At 41.0% G+C, this 21,688-nt stretch overlaps 1 protein-coding gene and 1 pseudogene across 1 annotated transcript; both read right to left on the minus strand.

The window, feature by feature from the left end:
* Positions 1 to 17: 17 nt before the first annotated feature.
* Positions 18 to 16,778, minus strand: LOC146273518 (3'-5' exoribonuclease HELZ2-like). The gene is made up of 20 exons (XM_084705204.1): positions 16,646 to 16,778; positions 14,556 to 15,567; positions 14,072 to 14,255; positions 13,840 to 13,947; positions 13,065 to 13,582; positions 12,328 to 12,972; positions 11,231 to 12,014; positions 11,025 to 11,100; positions 7,345 to 10,846; positions 7,165 to 7,247; positions 6,826 to 6,969; positions 6,597 to 6,752; positions 6,236 to 6,380; positions 5,962 to 6,078; positions 5,660 to 5,849; positions 1,979 to 2,113; positions 1,549 to 1,761; positions 1,296 to 1,452; positions 831 to 998; positions 18 to 630 (listed from the first exon to the last, which is right to left on the minus strand). Exons 2-20 carry the CDS (start codon positions 15,551 to 15,553, stop codon positions 494 to 496), a joined length of 8,460 nt encoding a protein of 2,819 aa, XP_084561330.1. The 5' UTR covers positions 15,554 to 15,567; positions 16,646 to 16,778; the 3' UTR covers positions 18 to 493.
* A 1,579-nt stretch (positions 16,779 to 18,357) lies between these two features.
* LOC146273519 (general transcription factor II-I repeat domain-containing protein 2A-like) lies at positions 18,358 to 18,965 on the minus strand (annotated as a pseudogene).
* Between the last annotated feature and the right edge of the window lie 2,723 nt (positions 18,966 to 21,688).

The following is a 21,688-nucleotide window of genomic DNA, read 5'->3' on the forward strand; positions in this document are numbered from 1 at the left end:
AATAATCTTACAAGATATCTATTGGGTTTTGTATTTTATGATAAGAGCCCACACTGGTCAAGTATGTCACCGTTAACATTCAAATACGTCAGTGTATGTATTTAGTTTCTTTATGTTCAGTACATAAATTACTGTGTGTAATATACTTTATCAGTACTTACATTTGTAAATGAAAATTGTCATAATGCAGCATAAATAAATACATTGTTGTTTTTTTGATTATATGATTTTATCCATCTCCTGAATAAAAATATTTAAAATATTATAAGTAAAAGAAAACATCTTCAACAGTCAAAAAATATATATGTACAAACTTCAATAAACTTAAAAAGAAAAAAATGAATGTTGGAATGTTGTCAAATGTTTTCACCTCATTTAATAATCTGTAGGTTATATTATTTTGTATATAATATTTATGGATTAATAGATTTGGCAAACATTAAACATATTTGCATAGCTGTCTATATACATTAAGACTATAAGACTATAAGACTTATGAGCGATACTTAGGTCTGGCTCTAGGATTTTGGACCTGAATGTCCTTTGCGTGATCGACAACACAGCCGTTCTCATCGTAGTGTCTCAGCAAATTCTTCCACAGCCAGCTGCACGACAGAAGTTCTTTATTACCTGTGGTGCGAAAATGTGTGTAATAATGTAAGCCAGCAATGCATCAACTAAAATATTAATTATATGTTTATTTGTGCATTTAGGGTATGTTAGGAATGTTAATGTTGATACAAGGGCTAAGACAAGGCATTTAAATGTAAAAACTATAACCATCAAAATACAAACACTGAACAGCTGAACAGTGATTAATAAAAACGTACCGATAATGCAGAGTCCTTCTTTAGCTCGAGTGATGGCCACATTGACTTGGTTGGGATCCATGATGAAACCAAGCCTCTTGGTTAGCCACGCTTTAGTTGGGCTTTTGTCAATCTCAGACCCGGGACAAGAACGTACAGTGGACAATATCACGTAACGCCATTCACTGCCTGAAGTAAAAAAAAATGATTACACTTTTAGTAGTGTAATTATTACACTTCATCAACATTTGAATTTATTGGCTTGTTGATTTGGTTTGCAGTGTCATCTCAGTTGACATTAAGGACTATTCATACAATTGAATAAAACCTGTAATAGCAACAGTGTAGTAGCATAGTAATCGCTATGTACTTACATGGCATTGCATCATAGGTTGTCATGGGATTGGCCAAACATATTGCGACATCATAGGTTAGTACAAACATAATGTGAGCCTATAGGTTACCATTATTTGCAATTAACCTTACCTTGACTTTTTGTAATGGTGCTCACATTAACATTCAGGAGACCCTTCTCTGTCAGAGTTTCGTTGATTTTGGACACTTGGGCATTGTATGGTGTAAGAATGGCTATGTCTTTGACTTGCACCTGTGCCTTATTGATGAGTAGTGAAGCAATGTGAACCTGCCAACCAAATATTCACACCACACTATTAGTATTGCATGCATATTAGTTTGTGACACACAGTGACACACAGATGGTCTGATAGTTTTGGTTTACCGCTTGCTTAGCTTCCTCTACATTAGCCATGGAGTTTTCATTCCCCCATTCGGTGGAGACCACTAGGCTGATCTCTGTTCCAGCAACATGCCCAAAAAGGATAGGTGTAACAATGGCCGCCTGCTTGAGCAGGACGCTTGCTCTCCGCTTGGCCTTTGTCTTGAGATGTCCATTATAGAACTGCTGTGAGGGGAACTCACATATGCCCTCATGCTGGAAAAGTATACATTTGCATTGACATACAATATATTGTATAATTGAAACACCACAGTAACATTGGACAGACCTTTTTCCTGATCCCATAGTATCAATAATAATCATACTACTTAAATGTATATTTCAAAAGACCCTTTCAAGAGACACAATGAGACTTTACATAGTAAGGCAACAATGCAGAACTAAAAATAAGAGTATATCACTGCACTCCTACCATTCTGTACTGGGTATCAAGCATTAGAGCCTTCTCCATGTATCGTTCAAACAAAGATTTCCTCATGCCAAGTCTGGCCACCAAATCACAATGGACGGTGGGCTGCAGTTGCTTGTGGTCTCCAAGTAGAACAATCTGGAAGAGATATTTTTTATGATTAAAGGTCCCATGACGTGAATATTTCACTTTAGGAGGTTATTTAACATTTATGTGAGTTCCCCTAGCCTGCCTTTGGTCCCCCAGTGGCTAGACATTTTGATAGATGTAAACCCTGGGTATTCTTCTCCGCCTTTGAGAAAATGAAAGCTCAAACGCTCCGATTTGAAAATGTTCCTCTTATGTCATTAGGAGAGGAAAGGTTGCCTCCCCTTTCTCTCCTTTGCCTGCCCAGAGAATCTGGGCCGCCCATGAGAAACTGAGCTACGACTGTGCGAGCGCAATAATCTTTTTTTCCTCGAAAGACATCATGGATTGCAAACAAAGCACTCTGCTGTGTTTTTTTTGTTCCTTCATCCGAGCCTCTGCGACGACTGTTTCCTCAACTTGGGCCAATACAAAGCTGGCTTTGCTGACCGTCTGAAATTAAAGTCTGGATCAGTACCAACTGTTCTTGGTCCAGCTACAAACCTCGGACAAGTAAGTCAACTAACGCTATATCGTTTTGTTGCTTTACAGTACATGGTTACCTAGCTTGCCCCGCCTCTCTCCTCCTCATTAGCATTTAATGCTACAAACACAGACATGGCACGTCCGGAGGAAATGTCTTTGTGGGACTGCTCGTAGTGGCTGTAATTCTGCACTAGTTCAGATAGAGTATTAGGGGACCGCTTAGGCCTATATAAAAGTATCCCTCCTGCCCGATCTTCTCCCTCCTGCCCGTGGCTTACGGATGCTATTTGTGAAGAACGGTCCACCCTTCGAGCAGCTGAGAGGAGATGGCGCAAGTCCAAAGATGGTCTGGACCTTGATAAGTATCACTCCCTCCTTAAATCCTTCTCTTCTCACATAACTGGTGCTAAAACCCTTTCTGAACTAAATTAACTCAGCTTCACACCCCCACAAACCTTTCTCTACTTTCTCCGCACTTCTTAACCCACCTACCCCCCCCCCCTCCACCCTGACAGCAGACAACTTCTCCTCCTTCTTTGAGAAAAAAGTATCTGACATTAGCAGTCGGTTCCCTAAACCCACCTTTCCTACCCCCTCACCCTACATGACTGACCCAACTAAATGTCTATACTCTTTCTCTCCCCTGTCCGAGTCAGAGCTCTCTGACCTCATTCTCTCTCATCGCCCCACCTCCTGCCCCCTTGATCCTGTCCCCTCCCCTCTCTTCCAAACCATCTCCCCCTCCATCATAACTTTTCTGCTCTATGTCCTAAACTCCTCTCTTACCTCTGGCACCTTCCCCTCTGCCTTCAAACAGGCCAAAGTTACCCCTGTACTCAAAAAACCCTCCCTTAACCCTGCCGTCATCCAGAACTACAGACCGGTATCACTGTTACCCTTCTTTTCTAAAACAATTGAATGTGCTGTATCTAACCAACTGTCTTACTTTCTCTCTCAGAACAACCTGCTTGACCCCAACCAATCGGGCTTCAAGACCACCCACTCCACAGAGACTGCCCTCCTTTCCGTCACCACTGCCCTCCAGTCTGCCAGAGTGGCTTCGAGGTCATCCGTCATCATTCTGCTGGACCTTTCAGCAGCGTTTGATACAGTTAACCACCAGATCCTGCTCTCCAGACTTTCAGAGATGGGCATCACTGGCACTGCACTCCGGGGGATCTCATCCTACCTGTCGGGAAGATCCTACCAGGTCACCTGGGGAGGCAAACTGTCAGGCCTTCGCCAGCTAACCACTGGAGTCCCACAGGGCTCCGTCCTTGGAACCCTCCTCTTCTCTCTGTACACCACCTCACTTGGACCAATCATCACCTCCCATGGCTTCTCCTACCACTGCTACGCTGACGACACGCAGCTGTACCTGTCGTTCCCCCCGACCGATCCGGGGATCTCAGCAAGGATTGAGGCCTGCCTCGCAGACATCTCCGCCTGGATGACCGAGCACCACCTCCAGCTGAACCTCGCCAAAAACAGAACTTCTCATCATCCCGGCCAAACCCTCCATCTCCAAAAACAGAACTTCTCATCATCCCGGCCAAACCCTCCATCTCCCACGACCTCTCAATCACCCTGGGATCTGCGACGGTGACCCCTTCATCCTCTGCCAGGAACCTTGGGGTTACAATGGATGATGAGCTCTCCCTCATGGCCCACATTGCTGCAGTCTCCCGGTTGTGTAGATTCACCCTCTACAACATCCGGAAGATCAGGAGATACTTGTCTGAGCACTCCACCCAGCTGCTTGTCCAAGCACTTGTCCTCTCTAAGTTAGACTACTGCAACTCGCTGCTCGCCGGTCTCCCAGCATGCGCAACCCGCTCTCTTCAGAGTATTCAGAACGCGGCGGCCCGCCTGGTCTATAATCTACCCAGACGCTCCCACGTTACTCCAGTCCTCATTTCCCTCCACTGGCTACCCATCACGGTCCGCATCAGATTCAAGACCCTGGTACTGACCTTCCGAGCAGTGAACGGGACTGCACTCGACTACATCAAGTCTCTCCTGCAGCCTTACACCCCCACCCGCCACCTACGGACTTCTTCAGACAACCGCCTGGTGGTCCCACTGCTCAAGACCGCCCGGTCCCAACACAATCTCTTCTCCTGCCTGGCCCCCCAGTGGTGGAATCAACTCCCCACCTCCATCAGAGACACAGTCTCTCCACCTTCAAGAGAAGGCTCAAGACGCACTTGTTCCGGGAGTAAAATGGTACTTAGGAACGGTTTGCTGAACCCAATGCTAGTTTCCTCAAGGATCACAATGACTCTTGCTTAGAGACTTGTTGCTCTTGTTGGTTAGTGGTAACTGATTTAAACTGTTGCATTCGCTGCGAAAGATTCTATTTTAGTTAATCTTATTTTTATTTTTACTGTTGCTTGCTTTCTCTACAAGTACACTTGCGCTTAGAGATTCATGTTGTTTAATTGTAACTTGCTTAACTACATGCTCTTATGGTTCTTCCCTTTGGCACTTATTTTTGGGTTGTTCACAATGTGTGCTTCTTGTTTTGGCTACCCGCAATGCTTTGGGGCTATCTTGTTGTTATCATCAGTGACCTATGCCATTTGTAAAGTTCTCTCTTGGAAGTCTCTTTGGATAAAAGCATCTTCTAAATGAATAAATGTAATGTAAATCCCAAACAGCATGACCTTTTACAGAAAAATGACCAGTAAAAACTCAAAAGCAGTTGCACATTGCAACACTTACAGTAACAACATTGTAATGCTGTAGCACCTGGTATGTAGTTACACTACATTACGGTTAATAATAGTTACTAATATAACACAAAAGTTAGAAAAACATGTCAAACTTGGTATGGGAGAGGATGGGCTTTCCAGAAGTGAGTGGAATTAACATTGATCTTGTTTTGGCAACACAACCACCATCACACCATTCCTTCATACTGTGCCTTATTACACTTTTGTGATAACATATCTCACTAACAATAAATATAATTCAATTACATAGTATCTATAATATTTTACTATAGTTATTGCTTTGTAGTTACATGGTAGTTAATGTAACCTTAATGTAAAGTGTTCCCTTATTAGTTACCTTTTCCGGCTTGTGGGTGACAAGAGGGATGAAAGATTCAGGCTCAGTTGCCATGGCACACTCATCAATGATGATTTGCTCAATTTGCAGCTTAGAGAAGTTGGGATTTGATGCTGCAGTACAAGTGCAAAGGATAACATCATGTAAATTCAACTCGTGTTTCCGAGCTTCGCGCAAGAGTTTTTGGTAGCTGTAATAGGAAATGAGAAAACATCACGTGTCAGGGCAAGATTTTTTTACATCATTTCTATGATGCATCGTATATCAGGCAACAATGTTAGCGATGATTATTAAGATGTCACCTTTTAATCTCTTCATCTGAGATGTTCTCCTCCTTAGAAATTCTTTCATCAAAAGACAGTATTTCACAAGAAAAAGGATTTTCTGGTTTTCGAATAAGATGATGCAATGTGATGGAACTGTAATAAAATACACAAAAGCATGATTAACCACATTCAAGTACATTAAAGTAAATATTTGAGGGTTAGATTACAAGAAAATTGTGTTTATATAGCATCAGTGCATTCATAACTTTCAGTTGTCAGAGTACGTAATTTATTAAAAGAAAATTGACACCTTAGTTCTTTGTTGGGTTTGCCCTCCCTTACAGATCTGCGAGACAGCTTCAGGTTGCTGCCTGGATACGGAAACTCTAACATTTCCATCTGATCGCTATAAACACGGAGTGGCTTCAGGACATCCTTCAGTTTTAGAAGTTGACCTGTCAGGCAAATTATTTGACAATTGTGAGCTCAGATATTGCAACACATTTGGGTGAATGTTTGTCCATATACAGAGAACTAAATTATATTATTCAATCTAGGTTGTATCATCAAACCAATTTACCCATGTATGTGGAATAATGCATGAGGATTCATGTGTAAATGAATGTTCTCATTCTGAATCTGAAAAAGTAAGATTAAATAAAGTGATTTACCAGCCACAACATCCACAGATTTATTAGATGGGCCGCAATACAGAACACATCTCCGTGGTGGAGAGCTGTCACTAGTAGTTACATTGGTTGGGGCATATTGGTTTAGCTTGAAAAACCAATAAGCAAGGTGAACTCCAACAACAGTTTTTCCGGTACCTTAAAAGAGAGTATATTACTATCATTACTGTATATGTTATTACTTTATTTACATTTAATGACCACCTCCTACCTGGAGGTCCTTGAATGAGAGTAAACTGTTTTTTGAGGGCTTCTCTTATAGCCGTGACTTGACTGAGGTTCAGTTCTGGAAAGTTAACTGCAAGCTGCTCTGGAATCTCAAAAGTGACTGGTATCCGGAATGCTGTAACAGATACTATTGGACAACATTTAAAAAAGTAAACTTCAATGGATACAAACACATAACAAACATGCTTTGCTTGGGTTGTTTTTGGGGGTGAAACTATAAGCATGATTATTAAGCACAAATAATTGTGCAAACACTGCTATATACTAGCAACAGTGGGTTTTGAGTTGTGTTCTGTAGAGTGCATTTACAAGGCATAACTACCAGAGTTGGTCTTCTTGCCAAGAGCAATGGCCCTCACAAGGTGATTAGCATTAGTTAGGTGAGTGACTGCGTCCTCCTTGCGGCTACGGGTAACACACAAACCAAAAATGTATTCTACTTCTACTGCATACCGCCATCTACAGTATGTTGGAGAGAAAAACTCTAAGTTAGATAACTCACACATCTGGTAGCAGTTTGGGGATCAATTCCAGTGTGAATTTTGAATCCTTCCAGTAGATACTATCAGGAATTCTGTCCATGGACATGTGGTTAATCTGGAAGTCGATCTGGATGTATGAAAGATCTTTGGCTTCCTCCTCATCAGTAACCTTGGTGGTTACTCCATGAGCAACCCATATGAGAGATGGGATAGTCATGAGGTCAATATTTTGATGATTCTGAGTACCCTTGTTTCCCAAATTCTGTACCTTCAAGCGAATACAGAGTAAACAGTGTTTCAAATTACACTTGATAGTCCACAGTTCCACCTTGTCAAGTGGCATCTGGAAAGATCCGCAGAGCTTTTTGGCTCCTGGGATTTGCTTCCATGTTAACTGCACATTGTCTATGACAATGCTGTCATTTTCGGCAACAGCATTGGAGGCTGATTCCATCTCACACAATGGTTTCCATATTTTCTGATAGTCCATGTATGTGTCATACGTTTGTGAAGATGAATGGAGTGCATATTTAGAAAAACACTGGGTTGGATTTTTGGTGTGCTCCAAGCATATCTCGAACTTGTCACAAACAATCAGCATTTGAACAACTGGCACCAACAGTCCCCTCTCAGTGTCTGTTCCCAATTGCACTTCCACAGTCTCACCAGGCTTCAACCTCAACGACAGTTCAACAAAGTGATCTGGATTGAGACTGGTCCTATTTTTAGTCAGACTGTGGTGGGGTCTTTCCTGTAGGTCATCGTTGTCAGTTGATCTGATCATTTTGATGCCTTGAAGCATAGCGTCCACATTTTCATCCCTGAGCGCTAACGTAATACGTTTCCACAGCTCGGTTGGAACTGTCATGACTGATGGACTAACCCGCTGATGTTGCAGTTCTGTTCGGATGTTGTCATTTGTGAAGGAATAACCTCGTCTCATCCATTTCAATAACACAGAGTTGTCTTTATTGTTGTACTCTGGTTGGTCTGCCAATTGCATATCCCTGTACAGTATTGGGACCAAATTTGGCAAAGACTGTCGGTTTAATGGAAATGATAGCTTTAAACCTTTTCCTGCTGGGGAGACATCAATGACAAAGGCTATCATCCTTGCCCTTTTTACATTAAGCTGCGATGCAAGACTTAAAGGGCGTGCTTTCCTCTCATACTTTTTCTGTTGGTCAGACAGGTCAGAGAAGCTTAGACATGACTGATCAATTTCATGAGGAGTGTATTCAACAGCTTTCCTGTCCACAACTGAGTGAAGAAGTCTTTGTACAACAATGTCCACATATCGACGAATAGGTGAGGAGGCCCATGTGTAGCTGTCCAGCTGAAGGTCATAATGCCCAATTCGAGACAGGTGAGATGTGTTTGACCGTAGAACATGTGCCTTATGAATGGACTTCCTGAACTCATACACCAAAGGCTGTAGCTGGGGATAAATGTCATCGGTTGCCAGTAGGTCCACAATTCTATGGATATCCATGTCTTTGCAGGCCAAATCCAGACACTTAATGACAGAGGTTAGTACAGAAAAGGTATTTGGGTGGTCTGTGTTGTGTGGCGAGTCTTGAAGAGTTTCATTAATCACAGCCTGATCCATCTTGTGATTTTGGTCAATGTTGGCAACCCCCTCCATACAATGTGTAAAATGAATGGACAACGGAATAATTGAATCAAATTTTGCCTTTAAATTGCGAAGCTGCTCAGTGTTGGGTTTTTCTTGGCATCTGACTGGGGTGCAGCTTGCTGTTTCTGCATTACTGAGCAAATAAACTGTGACTGCATGGTTGTACATGATCATGAGTTCTTCCACCATCTTGTGAGACAGCCTCCTTCCAAAGACTACATCTTCATCTGGTATCTTATAGTACCAGTCATCTTGTTTCCTAGCCTTTCTGTGAACTTCAGAAAATGTATATGCAATGTTGAGGCAGCCCTCCAAAGTATTAAATCCTTGGGTCGAGTTTTGGAGAATGTTTTCAGCTTCTTCATATGACAACTTCTTGTCCGAGCGTATCACTGAGAGGGCAAACTTACTGTCTTTGATGGAATTAGTGCTTTTGTCAATTTCAACCATCAATGATATGACATTTCGTTCAAAGTCAGGTAGTAGACTGAAATTGTTGGTGCTCAAACCTTTTGGGAACATGTAGAAAGGCTCTTTCGTAGGGGGATAAAACGTTGTTCCGTTCTGTCTTGCATATTTGTCTATTGAGCAGTCCTTTGCCACAAAGCTTGCAACATCAGCAATGTGAACTCCGATTTCGTAGTGTTTCCCTAAATCTCTCACACTTATGGCATCATCTAGATCCTCAGAGTGTGCAGGGTCAATTGTAAAGGTGATAAATTCACGACAATCCATTCGATTTTCTATGTCGGCTTTCAAATCCTTGAATATTTGGGCATCCTTTTCAATAGATGATGGAAGCCCTCGTTGTAATTTATACTCTATATCCAGAACTTCAAGTCCTGCATCTAAGGATGTTACTCTTGGGAGGACTTTCACAACTACTCCTAAGGGGTATCGAAATTGATCTCGCCACTTTAAGACTTGGACAACAAATAGCTTGTTTCTTTTCAATTCTTCATTTATCTTCTCAAACCTCTCCACTTTCAAATGCTGACCTTTAAATGTGCGCACTGCAATGTGGTTTGGCTTGTCCTTACAAAATGGTGTGTAAATCTTAGAGATGCAGTTGTTGATAGGTGTCATCACCTGGGGATCATAGTTATCAATGGTACAGACAAAAGTCTTCGAACCATAGTCTGCATTCACTACACTTAAAACTCTTCCTTCAGGAGGATGGCTTCCGTTGTTAAAAATCTCCACATGGACCAGATCTCCGGGGAAAGAATTTGCCACGTTTTCTCTTCCTTTAATAAGAATCCTAGAGGAAGGCTCATCTAGAGGTATGGCATATCCAGAGTCAAACCATTCCATAATCAAAGTGCAGCGTTTGTAGTTACTTGGATCCCTCTGTAATGACACAGGTTCCAGAGGATAGTTTTCCTGTTTAGTTTCCCTTTCATGTCTGTTCCCTTTCATGTCCTTTTCTACATTGTCCTTCCCCCAATGGACATCTAACAGACCCTCAGCTGTTACATCTATCCAGACATCTTTATCTTCATCAAGAAGCTCTTTCAGTATTGGGTCTTCAATGTCAGGTATCTCAGATGTGGATGATTCACTGTTGCTGTTGTCCTCTTCATCCTGTTTGCTGAATCGAGAAATCTCTCTGACCTCTTGATTTAAGAAGTCTTTTGTAAGAAATTGAGGGTGTGCACTTTGTTTGTTGATGCAGTAATGTATGTAGCTTTCCCAAAACCTTGAGCTTTTTCCAAAGTAGCAGAGAGCAGCAGCATCCCCAACAACAACAACCTGGGATTGAGCCCTGGTGATGGTTGTGTTCAATACCCGGGCATCATTCAATAAATCTAGACCAGGTGTGTCAAGGGTACGAAGACTGTCTCCGGTCTGAATGGCTGACATTACTATGACCCTGAACTGTTTGCCTGTCAAGAAGTTTGAATTACATATCAATTTCTTCCACAATAAGGTTCCTTCATAAAAGTATATCACAGTATATCAAAATTATATCAAGATGTATTGCATGTTTTGGGATCAATTCAAATTCTGTTTTTTGAAAAATGAATATAGCTAAGTAAACCCAAAGCAAAGTCTTTTCAGTACCTTGAACATTTGCTATATTCTCCACAGTCACTGCATGAAGATGTCTTTTCCGAAGCTGGTTTCTTATCAGCAAAACCTACGTACATCGGGAACACATTGAACAATAACATCACATATGAGGCAATATCCTTTACTTATAACACTTTTTCATAAGATCTGTAGGTCAAATAAAAAATGTTGGGATGTGAGAAAAACTAAAAATGTACCTGGTGTCCTTCTGATAGAACACAAATAGAACTAGGTCCCCAGGTAGATGGCCAGTCTCTGAGAAGATCTTCCACTATTTCAACCACCTTTGCCACTTCTTCCACATTAAACCAGGACATAGATGTGGTGTCAAGCTGGCATTCTCCTCTGACATGATGGAACTTCAGGGAGTGGCCACTTGGATGTGATGGAACATTTCCAACAGCTTTAATGACATCATTCTTGCCAACATAGAAGTGAGTGGACACAAATTCCACAATTTCCTTTGCTGAGCGATAGTTTTCATTGAAAATGATTCTGCTTTTATAGGCTGTGTCACTATGATGACCTTGATAGTAGTGGAACAGTCGGTTCAGTAAAGTGTGATTGGAGCGTTGGTGAACATCTACCGAGAACAGTTTTGGTCCCATTTGCATGTGATCTCCAGCTAAAACCACGCGGGTGTTCGGTCCCGCCAGACCAAGGGGCATCAGGGCCTCGCATTCCAACATCTGGGAAGCTTCGTCAATAAGGATGTGAGTGAAGTAGCCAATCGGAAGCTTCAGATCATGGAGGTGTCTGGCCATTGCAGTTGTTGTTATGACCACTCTATGGGAGTTTAATAATTCTTCATCAGGGAAAGAGAAGGATTGCTTGTCTTCAGAGAGATGGCAATACTGCAAAGTGACTTTGTCAGTGGATTTCACAGATGCTTCTTCAGCCTTGATTCTAAGAGGTTTAACTTCAAAACGGCCAGAGTTGACAGAGCTATGGAAATGATTTTTCACGTACAAATCTGCAGAACTGGTGAAATAACAGAGTGTCAGCTTTTTTTACTTGCACACTACATTCTCCTATCTCTGTTGTGTTGATGTTGAGGTTTAAATACATTTAAGAAATATCATACAAATTATTTTTGTAAGAAATAAATGTCTAATAATTGTTTACATTTCATCCAGAAAGTATGCAATCAACTGTCTAAGTGTATCATAACAAACCTTAAATATCATACAGGTAAAATCTGAAATGAGTGTGCTCAGTTTATCTGAAACACATTACTATGCTTTCAATTTATAAATATCTATCAAATCGGCATCTGTTTAGAAATCTGAATTACCTGTTTGTGTGGGTGCAGATCAGTACCCTGTTGGTACGTTTCTTAACCAGTTCCTTGGTTGCTGTAGCAAGAGTGAATGTTTTTCCTGTTCCAAACGGTCCATATATAAGAAATGGAACTTCAGCTCCGCTTTCACATGCTTCTCCAACAATAATGTTCATTGCCACTTGCTGCTTTGAATTGAGTCCTAGTCCTTCATATTCTTTTGTGCCCAGTAAGACACTGGTGTTGTTGAGGTCTGGTAACACTCTATCCATGTCTGGAAGAAGATCTACTGCTTTGTGCATTTCACAAAATTTGAGACGGTTAAGCCTAAACTGTATCTCCATTTCACATACATTATTGCTTTGAAGAGAGAGCTCAGAGCAGCATGTATTTGAAAGTTTAAAGTGCATTTTGTTCCCAATGGTGGTGTCTCTGAGGATGATGGCTTCATACACCTTGGTACTTTGTTTGTTGGATTGTATTGGTGCAATGAGTGCTGACTGTACATCATGTTTAAGGACTGCACCCTCTGGTGTATCAGGGGTAAAGGTATAAGGCACTGAAATGGCACCAAATAGTTCACCCTGTTGGGCAATCTTCATCCCAAAGAGAGAATCAACCAAGGTGGTTGACAAAGTAATTTGACCTTGAACACTGAGCCTAGAATGCAAATCAAAACAAAGACTTAGTTGTTGCTTTAAAAATAAATTCAGAACTAATAAAACATATTTTGAAAGACATAGTCTCATCACCTTGCCACTATGGAATCCTCTGCATGCTCTTCATTGTACAAGAAATTGTGCATTCTGTCTTTGTAATTGAGGTGATCTATCGGGGTGCTGATATCTTCAGTTGAATTAAACTGTAAACTCATCTGTGGTGGTTTGAACTCTTTTAGCAGCGCTTCCTGTGCATCTGTTTTGTATAGACATGGAATGATCTCCCTGTTTCCTCCATGCCAGCGTTCACACTCTTGACAAGGATGGCCGGGGCTCTCTGGTAGCTCCATTAGCTGAGGGTCAGACATTTTTCCCACTCTTACCTTGAGCTTCTGCAGGAGCACTGGTCTCATGTCAAGGTCACACACCAACCATTGTTCATAAAGGCCTGGGTTGCTTGACTTGAAGGTCACAGTGATGTCATAGGTCATGGTGTCTGTGTTGTAGAACTGTTGGCCTGAGGCGTATGTGCACGATTCAGGATTTTTATTATCTAAGGAGAAAAAGGCTTCAGGCGATTGCTTCATCAAGGCAACCTCCACAATGGGCCTCTGTAAAAACAAATTGGACAAATATGTAACTATTTAACTAGGCTAAACCTGCCACTTCTATAAAATTCGTGTACTGAACAGGTGAACAGAATGATTATTGTCCCATCTCAAATAATTGTGACAGAAATCCCAATCGACAGATACCATATTTTTTTAACTCTGTTAGTAACATCTTGTTAACATTTTCCAAAGCATGCTCACACATCTAAAGTACATTTGAAGATCTGTGTACAAGCTTAATGGTTTAACTTACTTACCTTGGATTGTATTGTGAACTTCCATTCCAGAGTCTTGTTTTCTGCATGACCAAAGATCACCAAGTCTTTGTCACATTCAACCGTAGTTCCAGGCAATGTTTCTGACATCTACCGAGTAGGTAAATGTAAAATGAAATGAACCAAATGTTTCAAATACAAAGATAATATACTTCTATATTAAAATGGTATATATGTATATATTAAAACTGTGTTTAAATCAATCTAAACATACAATAAGATCTCTGGCCATGCTACCCCGGTATTCTCTCAGCAGACTGTCCTGGTATGAAAGTACACCCTGATCTTCGGCAGCAGAAACCGTCTTTCGCTTCATCTTGTCTCGCACATGCCATTCTCTGAGTTCCTCCTGTGAGTGTGCGTCCACACAATTGCTTCCAAGCTCACATGTAGAGGCCCTTTAGAAAATCAGTCCAAATAGCGAAAGGGTTTCATATGCCAACATATAAACTTTGAAAACGTGCAATGCTTTACCCAAATGAAGTATAAAAACAACAAAAATAATCTCTGTTTGGCTGGGATAATGTAATAACAAGCTATTAAACTTCCATAAGTGCCTGTGACAGCTACAGATGCGTATCCTGAAATGAGGTGCATATCTCCCTGTCCTTCTACATCTCTAATGGGTAAGGCCCCGTTTCTACGTCTGAGGAGACAGTATATACCAGTACCCAAAATATACTTTGTCCTTCACATACCTTTCACATAATCTGTAGGTTTGATTTGTTTGTGGTGGATCTCTATGTTTCCATTTCCCCATTCCAACAGAATGCAGCTCTTCCATTCGTGTGCTGTGACTTAAATTGTTACAATGATTCATTAAGTCTCCTCTTGAGTAGAACTGTTTTTCACAGGCATTGCAATTGTACCGTCTTTTCTGGGATGTAGAGACAGGTGCCTTGGGCCACTGTGGCCTGACAGCCGTAAGCAGCTCTGAGCGGTCAAACCCCTCGCTCTCAGCAGTCCACACAATAATCTCCAGCTTGCTATGTGCAAACCAGCAGCATTTTGCTCCATGTACGCATTGCTCTCCCTTCTCAGCATACTTACAGGGCCACCATTTGCTGACACTCTTATTCGGTTTAGGCCTAAGCTCTGTAAATGTGTTACCATTATAAAGAACCATTGTTGGCTCCCAACGATGTTTGAAGGGCTGGGTGTTAGAGCATGTTAAGGGGCTGCCCTTCAACGCAGCCCTCTGCCGTTTGCTGTGGAAACAGGTTTCACAAACTTGCATAAATTTACCAGGGAACTGACTTTGGATTTGTTCTTTGAGAGTCTGGTGGTTGGCAAGGATTGTCGGTTCAAGTGGGAATCCTTTTTCTTTTCTTATCAAGCTGATGAGGTCAGAATAACTGAACCGGTTTTGCTTTAGAAAGTTCCACACAACTGCCTCCACTGAACTTTTGGCAAAAGTGCAGCACTGACCATGCAAGGCACACCCATTTCCTTCCTTGTAACCTTTGCACACAAAGTACATCTTTGGGTTGGGAAATGAAGGGAGATCAGATACACGCCTCCATACATGATATCCCTCCCTCTCCTTGGCAAAGAGCACATCTCTGTGACAGTGATGCTGGTCACAATTGACGATTATTTCCTGTTTGCAGCACAAGCCACAGCCGATGTAAAAGTCATATTTCTGAAGTAAAGTACTGATGAGTGTGGTGCAGACATTGGATTGGTGTGCAGCCATTGCAATGGATGTTTCTGAAGTAAAGAACAAAAACAAATATATATATTCATCAGTGTTTTAGAGTTCAACCTCCAATCCAAAAAGATTACCACTGTGATTTCTGAACATAGAATGTGAGCTTTTACACAAATATCAAAGTCAGGAACATTAAGGCTGTTTTCACACTTTCACACCTTTCAGCCTTCCATATTAACAAAAAGATCAATTAGCCAGCATTTTTTTGTGCACATGTAAACATTCAAAAATGACTCGGACCCCTCTGAAACAAACTGTACTCAGACCTCCACTGGAGGTGGCTTGAAGTCTGCATTGTGGATCACTTAACCTGAGAATTGTGAGCACAAAGCATTTCAGGTTTGCTTCGCCCTTTGCCATTGTATTTTATGCCTCTACGCTTGCCGTAGACAGATCACACTATAAACTGGGACGTTTGAAAAACAAACACAGAGCCATGGCAACTGGTAACGCTAGTGATACTAGTGGACGAGGAGTAGTTTGGTCTAAGGAAGAACCTACTGCACATCTCCAGATATGCAAGTAAAGGAAGAACACATAAAACGGCAACTATCTACCACGAACAAAAACAAATAACATGAGAAACGTGATGAAATAAAAAAAGTTCAATTGTAAACGACCCTTAATCCAAAGCAGTAAAGATCTGAACTTCAGATAGTATGAACAGAAGGAGGACTGGGGCCCAATCAGAGCTGAAGTGTACCAGAAAGAGAACTTAATCCTCATTCAAATGAACTGACGATGTGAATGCAAAAAGAACTGAGTCCCTTCTCTGTTGGTCCACTTTAAGAGGACTGAGTTTGGTTTGTTTTAAAAGGAGATGTGAAAACACCCCAACTTCCACTTTATCTTGAAAGTGAGGGTAGTCAATTGTCATGTTTTTTTTATATTGTTACAGTCAAGGGCAAGAGTGATTATAGTTACAATATTCATGAAAGCATTGCACAATATATTCTTTGTCAAGGATTTTAGAAGTCTTGTGCTTATCCAATAAATATCGATATTACTTACAGTATTACTTAATCAATTAAACACAACAGTTATAAACAGCAGGATAAAATCTAATATTATACTTACTTTGCTTTTGGAATTGGAGCCACAGTCGAGGTGTTGTGATCTCCTTTGATTAAAGCCCTCGAAACCAGAAGCTTCCTATAACCAAGTATTCCGGCTGTAGGCTATTTATTGAACACAAATCTATCTGCCCCTCCCTGGCACTGCACTTGCTTTGACTCAATATTGGCTTCTGAAGAAATGAAACTTTGAAACTTAGTTTCATTTTTCATGAGCATGGGCCTGAAATCTGAGAATGTAGCCATTCAGGAAGCCTCACTAGGCAACATGGTGATGTCATAACAATTCGCTCACATGCAACTGCGTTGGCAAGCACGGAAGTAAAATTGTGAAAACAATCATACAACCTAAATGTTCAAGAAAATAAGGGTTTCGCCAACATTGTTGGTGGTCACTTAAATTGTTCATATAATGTAGGCCTACCTAGCCTATACACTTTTATCCAAGACTGATTTGTTCATTTGGTTGCTGGTTCCCTTGTTAATAACAAAATACCAACTGAGTGCTAGGTATTTACAAATAGCGATTGCCTACGTCATCATTTCTGGTGAGCAAGCAGTACCATACAAACGCATTTTCAACAGAACTTGTTGGCTGATTAAAAGGATCCGCAATCTTTAATTTCAATAGACGACCTGTCACTCACTGAAATGCCCATCTGACTAAAACCCCTCTAGGTCCGTGTACCTTAATATGGCCATTGTTTTTTTATTTTTGCAACCCGTGTTGACAGACGCAAAAAATAAATAAATACAAATAGGGCGTAATATCGATTTGTCACTTTAGTAACTCAAACACACGTAGGCCTATATGTATAACTGCTTTTTTGGGGTTGTTTCGTTTTTGGGGGAATAATAAAATAACCATATAACACAAATGGTATAACGAACCATTAATTGTTGGTTAGATTGTTCCATATGCTGGTATCTGTAAAAAATGAAAAACAGGTTTATAATAAAACGCTTATTGTTTTGTCCATTTCGGAAGTTAGAACCGGATTATGGGGAAATTCTTGGATTCCGTTGTTTTGTTTTGGAATAACGGAATATAACCATACAAATGGTATAACGAGCCTTTTACGCGTTTGTTTGATTAGCCGTATTATGCATACTGGCACAAATGAAAGACAGAGATGTGCAATGTTTGGAGGTGTTATTATTTCCGAACACTAGAGGGCAACAACGACTATCTTTTTTTAACCTGTGACATGTAGGCCTGCTATCTTGTAGACCAGGGGTGGGCAAACTTTTTGTCTCAAGGGCCACATTGAGCTTTTGAAACCATGTGAAGGGCCACATACTATATGCTGACAAAACAAGTGAAGCCTTTGTTCTTTTTCATGACACACAACTACTAGTGTACTGTAGATGTACAAATGCTTGCAGAACAATTCTGTCACTGTACCATCTCTACCCTTGTAAAGTAGGCTACAATCACAGTCACAGCCATAAAAAGTGCAAACTTTCAAAAAAAGTATGTTTATATGACTGGAGACATAAAAATAGGCATGACATACTGTATATGACAGCAGATGTCTTATATACAGCACTGTAAAAACCACCTTGATTCTAAAAGTACAATCTGAGTGACACAAATACTAAGAGCAAAAAACACATCATTTGGTTCATATTGAACGGTCTGTTCATGACAGCATATTAAGGAACAATTCTCATTTCACCTCCATTGTGAGCCATATTTACAGTTCTCAAATAATCTCAGCCCACATAAAGCACCATAATCTGAACCAGTTGTTCTCTCATTTGTCTGGAGAACAACAGTTTGGCTTTAAACGCTTTCACATTGGAATACAGTTCATGCACAAAAAAACCCTTTCCCTGGAGCTTCATGTTTAGATCGTTCAGATGCCCCAGTATGTCCACACTGAAGGCAAAATCGGCCAGTCTGTGTCTAACTTGGGGAAGTTGTCAGCTTTGCCAACCGTATCCAGGAACATACCAATCTCCCCTCAGCTCCCACACACGGCGAAATACTTTTCCCAGGCTTAGCCAGCGCACATTTGAATTATATAACAAGTCCTGGTGCTCTGCCTGTGTCATTGAGCAGCTGAATGAACTGACGATGGTTAAGCCCCCTTGCCCGTGTAAAGTTTACAAGTTTCACGACCACTTTGACAACATGTTCGAGCTTCAACACACTTTTACACAGGGCTTCATGATGAATAATAAAGTGAAGAAATATCAATTCCTCTGAGTTTGGGCTTTCTTCTTATACTGTCTTGTAATCTTTTTAGTAGGCCAATACTGGTTAGATTTGGGGATCCATCTGTTGTGACGTTTGTCAGTTTACGCCACGGTAGATTCATTTTTTTCAAGCAGGCTGACACACTGTCTTATAAGTCAGAGCCCCCTGGTTGTCCCCATCATCGATTTCATTGCAAGAAGTTCCTCTTTTATTTCAAAGTTATCATTAATTCCTCTGACAAAATAAAAAGTTGAGCGGTGTCTTTGATGTCAGTACTCTCATCCAGTGCGATAGAAAAAAGATTGAAGCCATCTGCTTTCTTTTTCAGGTCGGATGTTAGCTCATCCAGAGAATGTCTAATATAGAGAGAACTGCCACTCTCGGGAAACTTCCGGGTTCTGAACTGGTTGAAGTTCCATGTGAGGGCGCTAACGAGCGAGTGCAGAATGAATGGAGGTCTATGGAGCTATACCCCTCAAAATCCACTTTTCTCAGGATATCATTTTTTGTCTAGTAATTTGAATTCTGAATTCGAAAGGGGAGGCAAAAAAATACACACTACTGGCTATTAGATTATTTTAAAGTTGCCTTTCTGTTCTAAAAAGCTTTTGAAAATGTAATTGACATCATACACATCGTACAACCAGAGCTACTGCTTTACGGCAAGCTCTGGTCACTTACTTTTTTCTCTCAGGGCATCGACAACACAGCTGACAGGTTAGGCTCTTCCTGTCAATACCAACCCAGTCTCATCCCAACTCGTCAAATATTGACGCTTGGGCAGAGCCCTTTGGCGTCACTATACCGACGCCGGGGGACGCCTTTTTTGTCGTTTTTTGACGCCTAGGGACGCCCATTGACTTCCACGTTAATATGTTCGGCTTTTCCCGTAGAAAATTGTAAACTATGGCGTCGTATTTTGACGCATTAGGTCTCCCATAGATTTTGATGAGCGGCTTTCGGATTTTTACGAAACGTCACCATAATAAGTCGGGTGATTTCGTAAAAATCCGGCCGATGTGCTTTCAACGTTATTTTTTTTTTATATCCAAGACATAAACGTTATAAATGACATAAACCTTATTTAAGGACATACAAGTTATTTATAAAATGGACTGATACAAAATAAACCGATCTAAAAAGGTTGGCCTATGTGCATAACAAATAAAAATAAAATCCTTCGGGGGAGGAATATCATTTTATTTTAATCATAATTTTAAGCGCATGGAAGCAATCATGTCAAATGCACTGACAGCAAAACCTATAAATTATCCAACATTATTGTAATTTTATTATTACACACAAGTCGCCGAAAAGTTTGACGCTCAATATCTGGCTGGAACTACTTCTTGTCACCCAAACCTCCGCTCTCTTGTACTGAAAAGGTAAGCTATTATCGATGAGGTAAATTTATATTTAAGATACTATCCTACTATACAGTTTTTTTGTTTTGTTTTTAGGTTGGTTTAATGTTATTATGTTTGACGTACATTGCCAGGTGCTTTGCATCACCAATATAAATTAATTGACTTTGTAAACTGCAAAAATAGTCTAATACACTGTGCTAGCTAGCTAGCTAGTCTAACGTTATGTCATGCAAGGTCATGAACCGGTGCACTTTCATTGGACTCAGACCAATGTTTATCTTTGCTGGCGTGGTCCTTTTTACATCTCATAGCTTGCTAGGTATGACATTTATTGTATTGTATTTTTTATCTTTTCTTACTTGCAGCTGAAGTCACGCATTTTCTGGAAACGATATCGATATCCTTATTACCTCACCATATTATCACCTCACCATATCCTTGCCTTACTGCCTATTTTAATAATTTGTCAGGACGTACCTGTGTATACCTGTGTCCACCTACCTCTGTCTACCTGTGTTACGCCCTCCACAGGCTCTGCCTGTCTTTCTGTTTGTGTCTTTCTGTTTGTCTGTGTTTGTGTGAATCTCCAGGCTCCAGTGATCCAGTCCACCCTACCTGCACAAGATCCACACCTGCGGTGTCAACCGGAAACCAGCCTCCATGACGGCCAACAGCGAGTTTCCAGGTCCCATCCAACGTTTATAAAGCCGAACAATGGATTTTTGGTGTTTCAAAACCCATTGACACTGTATGACTATGTTTAGCTTGTGTTCTGCTCCTCTCTCTTGCCAACCGTCTCTGGAGGAGGGGATCCGTCTCTGAATTGCTCCTCCCAAGGTTTCTTCCATTTTTTCTCCTGTTGGGAGTTTTTCTGGGAGTTTTTCCTTGTCTTCCTTGAGGGTTTAGGTTGGTTGAGGGGCAGTTCTATGGGCGTATGTGAAGCCCTCTGTGACACGCTTGCGTGTAAAAAGGGCTATACAAATACATCTGATTTGATTTGATTTGCGGTCCAGCTTCCCAATAACTTGCGGTGACATACCCTGGTTTGCCCTCCACTCACCGCCAGATCGTTGTTTTTACAACCTGGTACCTACGTTCCTGGCCTCCTTGTACTTCCGAGTCTATTATCTACTATTTGTATTCAAAGTGTTCTAATATTGCACTTTCTTGTGTCCCAAAGAAACATCCCACTCGCCATCTGCCCATTTGTCTGTCTACTCTTTCAACTCAATGATGAGTGATTTGCAGTTGATGGAATTGGAAGATGAGCTCAAGAGTGTAGATACATTTCTTGAACATCTCAAGACAGAAGAGGTAAAGCAGCTTCTGTTTTGTCTATAGTTAACAGTATTCCTTCTTACCAGTTCATATAAGATACATGGAGGCGTATTTAAAAGACATGAATCAGAAGGGTTACACTACTTTAACTGCTTTTTCTGTCAGTAGTCCGAAGGCATTTCCCATATTGGTAAACCTT

Source organism: Hypomesus nipponensis, chromosome 9 (assembly GCF_054491055.1).
Source record: "Hypomesus nipponensis isolate SF chromosome 9, ASM5449105v1, whole genome shotgun sequence".
In the NCBI taxonomy this organism is placed as follows: domain Eukaryota; kingdom Metazoa; phylum Chordata; class Actinopteri; order Osmeriformes; family Osmeridae; genus Hypomesus; species Hypomesus nipponensis.

Coding starts and splice junctions, on each gene's coding strand:
- LOC146273518 (XM_084705204.1), bottom strand. CDS start 15,553: ATGGCTGCACACCAATCCAATGTCTGCACCACACTCATCAGTACTTTA. Junction 13,583..13,839: donor AGTTCACAATACAATCCAAG/GTAAGTAAGTTA, acceptor TTGTTTTTACAG/AGGCCCATTGTGGAGGTTGC. Junction 11,101..11,230: donor TTCTATCAGAAGGACACCAG/GTACATTTTTAG, acceptor CGATGTACGTAG/GTTTTGCTGATAAGAAACCA.